General features: G+C 42.2%; 2 protein-coding genes across 2 annotated transcripts in view; one reads left to right on the forward strand and one right to left on the reverse strand.

Moving 5' to 3' along the window:
- TDRD5 (tudor domain containing 5) overlaps positions 1-12,025 on the forward strand; it is a 147,806-nt gene that overhangs the window by 107,063 nt on the left and 28,718 nt on the right. The window contains 5 exon segments of the mRNA XM_083507100.1: positions 2,610-2,809; positions 6,085-6,168; positions 6,863-6,919; positions 8,247-8,400; positions 10,504-10,655. Of these exon segments, the coding sequence (XP_083363226.1) occupies positions 2,610-2,809; positions 6,085-6,168; positions 6,863-6,919; positions 8,247-8,400; positions 10,504-10,655 (647 nt within the window).
- The window catches only part of LOC310708593 (podocin-like), a 671,219-nt gene that overhangs the window by 26,804 nt on the left and 632,390 nt on the right, over positions 1-12,025 (reverse strand). The gene's annotated exons all lie outside the window — the stretch shown is intronic.

Genomic DNA, 12,025 nt, shown 5'->3' on the forward strand with positions numbered 1-12,025 from the left:
CTCCACATTAAACATACAAACTCCTTCTGCCCCAACGTGTAGATAAGCGCCCCTCTCAAGTGGTATGGCTGGAAGAGGTGGGATCACAAATATAGGAACTTTGAGAAACCTATCTGTTACTGGAAAATGAGTAGTACTGGGTAGAGTTAATTCCCTTCTGGGATCATGTGCTCTGTCTTGCTCTTTCTCAGACAGCAGCCAAGCATGAGAGTGGGAGTAGTGGGGTGAAGCAAAGACGTTGGTGCACTTCAATTAAAATAATCTTAGTGTGTACTATTCATGTAGAATTTTGCACCCAACTGCAGATTGCACACAGTTGTGGACAAGAATCTACAAATACATTACGTGCTCATTTCTATAGGTAGACAATTGATTTGTTTTTGTCCCAGGTGCCAGTAAATAGAGTAAACTTGGGAAAAGGTTGTGGTCTTAGGTTCAGAGAGCTTGGCTTTGTTACTGCAAATTATGACCAAATTGCCAAATATTTTTCAGTAGCATTTGAAACTGAAAACCATGGTGAAATATCGTCATGGGGGCGGGGAGTACACCCTCTTTGAATTCTGTGGTTTTACATATGAGGACATAGTAACAATCATCTGTTCCTTAGCAGGTCTTAAAATTAGGTAAATATCACATGAACAACAAATGACATATCACAACGTGTCATGATTTATATAACAGAAATGAATCCAAAATGGAGAAGCCTTATGATTCAGTAGCTTGTAGAACAACTTTTAGCAGCAATAACTTGAAGTAATAGTTTTCTGTATGACTTTATCAGTTTGCGTGGCAAGTCCCCTCCCCCATATGAAATAAAGACACGGACACGTTAATTAAGGTTAATGGGCGTAAAAAGGCCACAACTTTATTGATTAGAGAATTGAAGGTATTGGCCTTAGGCATTGGCACCTATCGACTACCCAGCATGGTGACCGGGAGGGGTTGCCCACAAGCCGTGGGGGTCCTGTTGAAGTACGCCAACTAGGATCCAGCAGGTCTTAAAATTAGGTAAATACAACCTCACATGAACAACAAATGACATATCACAACGTGTCATGATTTATTTAACAGAAATGAATCCAAAATGGAGAAGCCTTATGATTCAGTAGCTTGTAGAACAACTTTTAGCAGCAATAACTTGAAGTAATAGTTTTCTGTATGACTTTATCAGTTTCCCACATCGTTGTGGAGGAATTTTGACCCACTCTTTTTTACAACATTGCTTCAGTTCATTAAGGTTTGCTGGCATCTCTTTATGCACAGCTTACTAAAGGTATTGCTATAGCATTTCAATTGAGTTGAGGTCTGTACTTTCACTAGGCCATTTCAATACCTTGATTCTTTTTCAGCCATTCTGTTGTAGATTTGCAGGTGTGCTTGGGATCCTTGTCCTGTTGCATGACCCAGTTTCAGCCAAGCTTCAGCTGTCGGGCAGATGGCCTCACATTTGACTCTAGAATACTTTGATATACAGAGAAGTTCATGGTGACTCAATGATTGCAGGGTTCCCAGGTCCTGTGGTTGCAAAACAAGCTAAAATCATCAACCCTCCACCACTGTGCTTGACAGCTGATACGAGGTGTTTGTGCTGATATGCTGTGTTTGGTTTTCAGCAAATGCGACGCTGTGCATTATGGCCCAAAATCTCCACTGTCTGCCCAAGGGACATTGTTCCAGAGTCTTGTGCTTTGTTCAGATGCAACTTTGCAAACCTAAGCCGTGCTGCCATATTCTTTTTAGAGAAGAGGCTTTCCCCTGGCAACCCTTCCAAACAAAGCATACTTGTTCTGTCTTTTTCTGATTGTCCTGTTATGAACTTTAACATTTAACATGCTAAGGCCTGTAGACTCTGAGATGTAACTCTTGAGTTACTTGCAATCTTGAATGTTTTCCACTTTTGAATAATCTTTCTCGCTGTGGAATGATGGAATTAAAATTGGCTGGATATGGCTTTATAACCCTTCCCAGTTTCATGGGCAGCAATTATTGTTTCTCTAGGAGCATTGCTGATGTCTTTCCTCCTTGGCATTGTGTTATCTAGACCAGCAAACTGATAAAACTTCGGCTTTTGTAGAGGTGGGTGCACTTGCTGATGACCAATTAAGCAAGCGCTTTATTTTTGTTACATAAATCATGGCATGTTGTAATACGACATCTGATGTTGTTCACCTGAGGTTGTATTTACCTCATTTTAAGACCTGCTAAGGAACAGATGACTGTTATTATGTCCTCCTATGTACAACCACAGAATTCAAAGAGGGTGTACTTTCTCCCCCCCCCCCAAATGACTGTAAGTATTCATGAAGGCTCTGCATTAAGCTCATTCTTCCTTTCTGCTTTGTCAGTTAAGCAAAATGGTGATCCTTGTTCTAAGCCTTGTGCACTTGTGCTGATGAGTGAGTCATCTTGTATCTGCTCAAACATGCAAGTGATAAATAAAACAATACAGTAAGGGGTTTTGTGCTGTGCTTTTGGCTTATATTGAGATTCCACTGCTCTTGGAGGTGTTCTTGGAAATGAGTGTGAGCCTTCCAGCATTGCCTGCCTAGGGAAAACAGAAAACTGTCACGTGAAATCATGTCTGTAAACCCTTTCTTGGCTTTATTAAGGCAAAGCCGCGATTCCATCACATAAGACAAAGCAGACTTTGCCTACTACTCTGCCAGCACCCGCAGTGAAGAAATCTTCAACACCTTCCCTGCCTATGGATAATCACAATCCATCTCCAAGCCAAGAATCTGATGCTTTAGTAGTAGAGTTGAAGCCAGTGGAAACCCCGTTAGTGAGAACTGATGAGAGGATGAAACAAGTAAGTAATAGAAACATTGCACTCCAAAGGTGACTAAACTAAGGGAATATTGAATTAGTTATTATGAGAAAATGAGAATCTGTATGGTCACATTTCATATTGTATGGTGTCTTAATTAGTGCACATCGTCCCTGTAGAAGGATTTTAAACCTAAGTTCTTAAAGATGAGAAAAGATCTGCTTTAAGCTGGGTTAGGACAGAGGTCGCCAGCCTTCTTGGTTGGGCCAGTGGGCATATTTGGAATCTGCCCGTCATAAAATGGCTGCCATGGGCACTTGACATAATTAGTGATGTTAAATTCTCGAGAATAATCTCGATTAATGATTTGTGTACATTTAAAGCAGCTGTGTAGACACAGAATTTACAGTTTGTGGAGAATATTCTCCAGATAATTTTCTAGCATCACATCACATCACTAGGCATCTGTGGGGTGTGTCATGACAAAAAATAGCTGCCATCTCTAAAAGAGAAAAAATGAAGACCACAGAATAGTTTAGGCATGCCTCCCCCCCCCACCAGTTGGAATTGCTACTGTACTTGCTGAAATAGAGAAGCTCAGCTCTTCTCACAGTTACCTCCCAGAATAATATGCTTCTGCAGCAAATGCAAACAGTTAATCAAAATGACTGTCACAGCAAGGAAAATGTAAATAGGACGAAAGAGGAGTTTTCCAAAGGAACGCTCACTGAGTGCATAGAAAATTTGTTGATCTGTTGTTCCACACAAGACACTTGGTGTGGGAATGCCGTGCCTTTTTCACTCACTCTTTACTGGGCACACTTGTTACGCGGTCCTGTGGTTTTTCCGTATTTTTCAGACTGCAGAGGAAGATCAGAAAAACAGTGCAGTTTCTGTAGGTGTAGACAGCCTTGGTGCTTCTGTTCAGTTTATTTTGTTATTTTTTAAAAAGGGTTTTTGATGCGTGTAGTGACTTTCGTAAGATTACAGTAGTGCCATTCAACATCACTTTTCATCCAAACCTTTTTTTGTTAACCAGCTTTTAATTAGCACTGAAGAGCTTTGTGTAGGCATTTATATTAAAATATTAATATTACTAAAATAGATCTTTTTAATGAACAAATGTTCTAAAGCTGTAGCTATTCAATTTTTAAAAATGAACCCTGCTGCCTTTCTTGTCACCACTATTGTAACAATGCTTTTGCCCCCCCCCCTTCAATTTAAGACGGGACACGGGTGGCGCTGTGGGTAAAACCACAGTGCCTAGGACTTGCCGATCGTATGGTCGGCGGTTCGAATCCCCGCGGCGGGGTGAGCTCCCGTCGTTCGGTCCCAGCTCCTGTCCACCTAGCAGTTCGAAAGCATGTCGAAAGTGCAAGTAGATAAATAGGGACCGCTTTATAGCGGGAAGGTAAACGGCGTTTCCGTGCGCTGCTCTGGTGCAGGCTCGCCAGAGCACGGATGTTACACTGGCCACGTGACCCGGAAGTGTCTGCGGACGGCGCCGGATCCCGGCCTCTAGAGTGAGATTAGCGCACAACCCTAGAGTCTGACAAGACTGGCCCGTACGGGCAGGGGTACCTTTACCTTTACCTTCAATTTAAACACGTTTCCATACAAATGTTAAATTGCTAGTCGTTTTGGCATTTACTGAAGAGTACAATGGACAATGAAGTCTCAGAGAATGCTCTTAGTGTTAATTAATTTTTTTTTTATTTTTTTTTTGGAAGGATCCCTTAGACTTTTATTTTTATTTCGTTTTGCTGCTCAGACAAATTAGACACTCCCAAACCACAGCTGCTGTGCTACATGCTCTGTGTGGGCAGAACAGATAAGGATGTAGACACTAGAAACACACAGTGCCCCTGATAGTGTGGAGAGTTGATTGCTCTTCCATATTTAGCTCACTGCAATTATTAGCTCTAGCAGCTGCCTTCTTCCAGGCTTGGAATTGTTATCTTGCATTTCTATCAGTGAAAAAGTACTGCAAACTGCAGAGGTCTTTGAAAAAACAAGGCAGAAGACTTCTCGCCTGACTCAATGGATGGGAGTTCAGTCAGCAGTTATTGCTGCAGTCCTGTCCACCTTACCCTATACAGTAGTACCTCGGGTTAAGTACTTAATTCGTTCCAGAGGTCCGTTCTTAACCTGAAACTGTTCTTAACCTGAAGCACCACTTTACCTAATGGAGCCTCCCGCTGCTGCCGCGCCGCCGGAGCACGATTTCTGTTCTTATCCTGAAGCAAAGTTCTTAACTCGAGGTACTATTTCTGGGTTAGCGGAGTCTGTAACCTGAAGCGTCTGTAACCCAAGGTACCACTGTACCACTAAAAATGTAAGCTTGTGTCCAGTGAATTAAAAAAGTAGCAGCAGCAGCATGGACTACACTTACACTGGGGAAGATGCAGCGGCTTGGTGGTTGAGGGCACCTTATTACCTGCCCTTTACCCTAAGGTCCCAAGGCTGGTTGCATCATTACAATATTACAAACAGGTGAAAACAACTCAAAACCACAGAAATAATGTGGATCCTAAAAATATACATTTCAGCTTTGGAAAGCCAGGGTAAAGCGGTGCATCTTCAGCGTTCCCTAGAAGCCGTATAATGATGGTGCTAGATGCACATCTGTGGGGAGGAAATTTCACAGCTCTGGCTGCCATGGAGAATGCCCTCTGCTGAACCACCTTCTCCCTCGCTCGCTTCTGAGGGCGATGGAGCAACTAAGAGTGACCCCTCTGCCAATCTTAGTATCTGAGATTCTGTAGGGAAGGAGGTGATCTTTCAGGTATTGGGACTGAATTGTTTAGGGCTTTAAAAACTAATGTGAGCACCTTGTATTGGGCACATACCTTCCCCCCCCCCTTTGGCTCCTGCAGAGGAGGACAGGGTTATCACTAAACAGAAGCTGTTGTTAAAAGCAGGTTCCTCTAACTTTCGGGTATTGGAAACTATTTTGTCCAATGATGTCATTCCTGCTATATAATTATACAATATTATGTATATTTTAGATGTAGGTGGGAGGTCAGGCTGTGTGAGAGTAAGCAGGAAGAAGCGGGCACCAAAGGCGGGGAAATGTAAAGACTCAACCCGCTGCTTAAAAAAAATGGAACTTATTTACAATATTTGTACCAATCCTATCATGTAATCTTGATATGTAATCTACCATTAATATATCTGAAGTGATTGTTGCGTGGTGTTCAAAACTTTCCGTGTGAAGTTTCCAATGTAAATGCCACATTTATATGAATGGGTGCCAATTTGTATTCACTAGCTTTTCCTCTCACTTTCTTCATATCTGTGGAATCTGTTTCTCAAAGCTAGAGAAGGAGATGCAGATAGCACTTTCCCAGAAAGGACCTGGAGGGACCATCAGCTCAGAACTTAAGGAAAAAATAAAAACTGTAAGTGTTCATAATTTAAGGAACTTAGGTTGATTGTTTTTTTAAAAGGCATGTCATTAATTAAAACTATGCAAAGGAGCCTTTCCGGAGCCTTAGGCAAACATTCCCTGCCATGCTTCCCACCTTCTTTCCTGGTGTGAGGCATATGATGATTTGACCATTTGTCTGAGCTGGCAGGCTGTCTTGTGCTTACTTTGCAAATCAGGATTGAAAACTAAGGAAGAATGTCTGAATTACCGTAATAATCTTAAAACCCAGCCTGTGTGCCCCTCTCCTTGACCTCTTATATTCCAGAAAACCTGGGCTGGATCTAGACACATCAAAGAAGCGTTTCAGTGTAAAGCATTGTAAATTTAAATGGAAAACAGGTGGAGAAAAATAGGACTCCGCATCACCATCTGGTGGCACAATGTTATATCACACATACAACACATAAATCACTTTTTTTTAACCAATGTAGCCGAGTCCTGGGTGCTTTAAAGAAAAAAATTGGGAAATTGTATTGCATGTAGCTGTGTATAGAAAATAAACTTTTGTGCCTGTATATTTTTATTTTGCAAATGTTTTCTTAGATGCAAGACAAGTGGCTATTTGGGGGGTATTGTTGTAAATGTTTGTGTCATGCACAACATTCTTATCGGCTGTTTAGACTGCATGACAACTAATTGTTGACTTTATGTTGTTTGTAATTTAGCTTGTAGCACAGCATCCTGAAGGATTACTTGTTTCTAAGTTACCTGGTGAATTTGAGGTATGTTTCCTCCTTTCAGAAGTTGCTTTTGCTTTTGTCCTTTTCTGTGTATGTTTCTACTGAAACAAATATTGGCGCCTGAGTCAGAGAGACAGCCAATAGCTCAGCATGCTAGACCGCAGTTTGCTTGGGCTCGTTCCAGCTCATGCACACTCTTCTAAACCATGGTTCAGCACATTAATGCACAATCTACACCCCTTGACTTAATATTATATAGCCTTTGGTCTTTAGGAAGAAGGAAAGCGGGGGGTGGGCATAGCTGTCAACCGTCCCTTATTTGGTGGGAAAGTCCCTTATCCCAGTGCTGTGTCCCGCTGCTGTCCCTTATTGATGATGTCCCTTAAATTTCCCAGGTTTCAAAGGAAGCAGCTCCTCTCCCTCCCTCCCTGCCGGCCAGGGAGGAGGGAGGCTCCAACTGAGTTGCTTGGCTGCGTTGCTCACCCAATAAGGAGTCTAAGAACGACTGGGGGGTGGAGCCTGCATGCCTTGTGCCGATCAAATCGGCCGCGTTGCCTGGGGACTTGCCTTTGCTCAGCGCTTCCCAGGGAAGAGGTGATGGTGGTTTCCCTTGCTGCATCCCCTTTGCCGGGTTGCTGTGCTGTGGGAACAACCACTGGAGGCTTCGTTTGGCTGCTGGCTGGGCTTTCTGCCTTTGGCTCGGAGGGGCTCAGAAGTTGAACATACCTGTGCTTGGAAAATCCCTTATTCTGGCTGCTGATCCCTTATTTTCGAGGCTGCTGGTCCCTTATTTTCAAATCTGTAAGTTGACAGCTATTGGGGGGGGGGAGTGATGGTTCTGCCCTTAAAAGGTTACCTCTAAGGGTATGTGGCCCTCAGCAGAAAAAGCATTGCCTGCTCCTGGTTTGGTTTTATTGTTGCCTCCCTGTAATCTTACTCTACTTTTGGGGGTGGGATGAGGGAAGTTCTTCTAATCTTCCTTTTCTTTTGCTTAGTTAAACAAAAATATCTGATTTGAATTTCAATTTAGTAGGCTAAAATACTGTTCAGCGTAGACCAAAAGTGAACAAAACAGACAAGAAATTTTACTGGGTTATATTCTCTGGGTGAAAATGGAGATACTTTTCAGTTTTTATGGACCAGATTCAAGGAGATTTCCTACAAAAAGTTCAAATTTTCCCTTTTGTCCACCCCACTCGCTGCCCATTTCCTTCTTGACCAGCACTTGAGCTAAATGTTTTGGAGAGCATTTTAGCTTCCAAAAAGTACCTATTTTTTATTGCTGTTAGTATAGCTATTGCAAGTCCAAAGGAAGAATATTGCAGGACGTCCTTTTTGCTTTGATTAATCAGATTTTCTTTATATCTAGCGACATTTTAAAGAAATACTGGCAGTAAAGAAACTAGGTTTCTTAAACCTGATGGAACTGGTTGGTGCCCTTAGTGATGTTCTCCATATTGAATGCAAAGAAGGGGAACAAGACTGGCGTATCTTTGACATTGAGTCACAGCGCTTAAGAGATGGTAAGTTGGGAACACTGCCTTTGCAGATACTTCCAAGGTGGCAGGTTGGATTGGGCTCAAACAAACAAACTGCTTAACCCATGCCATTCAATAAAGCAAGTTTGCATTTGGGTTGCAATAGACTATAATTCATACCAAAGGTGTGTTGATAGGCCCCTATTTTCCCCTTGGCACACAATATATTATCACATGCCGTCCCAATTTCCAAGTACAGTGGTACCTCGGGTTAAGAACTTAATTAATTCTGGAGGTCCGTTCTTAACCTGAAACTGTTCTTAACCTGAGGTACCACTTTAGCTAATGGGGCCTCCTGCTGCCGCCAGTGCCGGGTTTCTGTTCTCATCCTGAAGCAAAGTTCTTAACCGGAGGTACCATTTCTGGGTTAGCGGAGTCTGTAACCTGAAGCGTCTGTAACCCGAGGTACCACTGTAGTGTAAGATTCCAGGTGCTTACCAAGGTTCAGTTTCCTTGGAATGAGGCACAGTGGAGATTGTGGTGTCTTTATAATATGAGATTTATTTACACATATATACAAAATGAGTCTAAGATGGCAGGATTCACAGCATTAACACCCCAATGAGCTTTTGCTTCTTCCAGAGCTGCAGTCTTAGATTCAAACAGAAATCAAACATCTCTCTGACTCTGGCTTCCTAGCCTGTTGCTTTTCACCTTCTGGCTTCTATCTCACATCACTTAACACTCTCCACTCTGCCTTTGTCCTTCCAACTACCCACGAGTTGAGGAAGAGGCCTCCACCCATTTGCTGTATGGCACAGAGCCCCTTCCTTTGCTTCCCTTAATGGCCCATTACCCAGGCTATCGTCTCACCAGGACGTTGCCAGTTGCTTGTGTGCACTCTTGTCTGATAAGGGTGCTTAAGCTGGGGGGGGGGTGTCCCACTAATGTGCCAGTTGTTCAACTGGGGCACAAGCCTGAAAAAGTTGATGCCAGCTATGTAGAGGGCAGAAGTGGTGTTGTTCGTGCATTCTGTGCCCCCTAGGAGCTGCTGTAAGTGCATGCTTTTGTCAATAAGGAATTAAACCACCAGCCGTTTGTCCGCCTTGGCTGAGTGTGCGCAGGATAATAGCGTCCTTATAAGTGGGATGATCTGCTCCAGAATATTTGGCAGGGGTGAAACAAAGGTGAACCATGGTTGCAGCTTGTAATTTTAGCCCTCAGAAAGGCTGGCAGATTGCACCTTGTTTTACTTTCCAGCTTACAGATCCTTCCAAGGTGGATCCCAAGAAACATTAAACTATATTTTTACAAATTGCACTAAACAATATCAACCTATCAAAGTTATCAAAGCAGAGAAGGGCTATAGCTCAGTGGTAGAGCATCTGTCTTGCAAGCAGAAGGTCCCAGGATCAGTCTCTGGCATCTCCAGGTAGGGTTGGGAAAGCCCCCCCCCCCCAAATCCTAGAGAACCACAGTCAGTTGCAGTACTGAGCAAGATGGGCCAAGTAGATGGACTCAGTATATGGCAGCTTCCTATGTTTGTATCAAGGCTCTTTTCACAGGTCGGGGGAATGTCCAGCTGAACAGGCTCTGAGATGGTCTTCAGATGCCTCCCTCCCTCTTCTTAGATCAAGCATACTCAAACTAGCCCCTCCAGATGTTTTGGGACTACAACTCCCATCATCCCTAGCTAACAGGACCAGTGGTCAGGGATGGTAGTTTCAAAACATCTGGAGGGCCAAATTTGCCTATGCCTGTCTTAGATCCTTCCTAATTTTCTGTGATGTGTGAAGATGCATTAAGCATGCATGCTTAATAGACTACTTTTATTTTCGAATTTAACAACAAGTAGGGGAAATTTTGAGCAGAAAAGCAAGTCAGGACTCTGCCCTGATTCAGAATGGGAGCCTATTCCAACTGGACACTCTGGTTGGTTTTTCCCAGGTGTGAAAATGGCAGATGAAGCATGTTTCTTTAAAACATATAACTATTGTCACGTGTAGTTTGGCCTTGCCTCTGTGATATGAGATTCTTGAATGCAAACTTCCTCCTTTGTGCTTGAACTTTGGGAACTGCCAATTCAGACTTTTAAAAATGAAGGTTGTGTGTCTGTCTTCTAAACATAAGTATCTGTTGTTCCTACAGATGAGCATTCAAGTGATAAGATTGCCCAGCCTGACTCTTTAGCACATGAAGAGACGCCAGATGTGCATGAGCTGCTCAGCTGGAATTTTCCTCTGGAGGAATCTAAGGCTCCAGATGTGAAACTTAGTGTAGTAACGAAGATGACGACACCGGTAGGCTGACATTGCCGTGCTATCATGGTTAAAATGTAGCGTCATGTTTTACAACAGTTGGATAGATATCAAGAGACGACTAACAGTGGATTGTATTTATTTTATTTTGAAATCAGTTGTTTTTGTGTATAATTTTTATTAATTTTTCTGTTTTACAATTTAACATACTCATTTTACATCCTTAAGATATCAGTGAAGTGACTTCTTCTCTTTTCCTGGTTCATTTTACATATCATAAATCCCTGCATATTTTACAAAAACTATACCTTTCAGTATTCCATTATTGCCTCCATCAACATTTACATTGTTGAATTTATCTTAATGCTGCCAGCGTTTTCAGCTGTACACAATTATTTCCCATATATTCAGTAAACATTTTCCAATCTTCTTTAAACGTATGCTCTTCTTATTCTCTTATTCTATATGTTAAGTTTGCAAGTTGTACATATTCTGTCAAGTTCCCATTCTTCTTTAGTTGGGAACTCGCTTGTTTTCCATTTTGGGGCTAACAAAACATGGGCCACAGCAGTGGAATATATAAGTAACTTTTTTTTGACACCTGGCAATTTCAGTCTGAATTATCCCCAACAGAAAGGACTCTGGGTTTTTTGGGAAAGTACTTTTAAACATGTTTTTCAGTTCATTATGGATCATTTCCCAATATTATTTTACCCTTTTACAAGTCCCCCACATATGAAAGAAGGTTCCCTCCACCTCTTTGCATCTCCAGCTTTTATCTGATTCAGTCTTCTACATCTTTGCAAGCCTACTTGGAGTTAAATATCATCTGTGAATCATTTTCAGGTTGTTCTTCTTCAAAGAATAACATGCTGTAAACTTCAAGTCACTTTTCCAAAGTTTTCCCCACAGTTCAAAATCTATATTGTGTCCCATATCTGTTGCCCAGTGTGCCATTGAGGCTTTAACAAGCTTTAAAATATTTTATTTTGAAATCAGTTGTGGTCTCCCCAAGGTTCCTTTCAAGGCGTTTTTTGCAGGAGGTCACTAGGTGAGTTACTCCAAGTCCAGATGTACATTAAAATAGCTGCTTCCACCTACTGGCTTATAGATCGCAGCAAGACTCTCCCTTTATGTCTTTACTCTAGTACACCCACACAAGAAACATGGATGAGATATACTAACCTTAGAATTCATTGCCACTAACGCAACTAATTTTTATACTTTACATCTAGGGCTGTAAATACCTGCTTTTACTCTCCCGTCTTGACGGTCAGAGCAATTTTTACATTGATTTCACTGTTTCTGATTTTGTTAGCTAGGATATAAGGAACTGTACAAGTTCTGACTAAGGGGGTTCAGGGGCTGTAGATTCATTTTCTTGAAGAGCAGCCTGCTCCCTTCCACTGCTC

This window comes from Podarcis liolepis (assembly GCF_965112155.1).
Source record: "Podarcis liolepis genome assembly, chromosome: 6".
Lineage (NCBI taxonomy): Eukaryota > Metazoa > Chordata > Lepidosauria > Squamata > Lacertidae > Podarcis > Podarcis liolepis.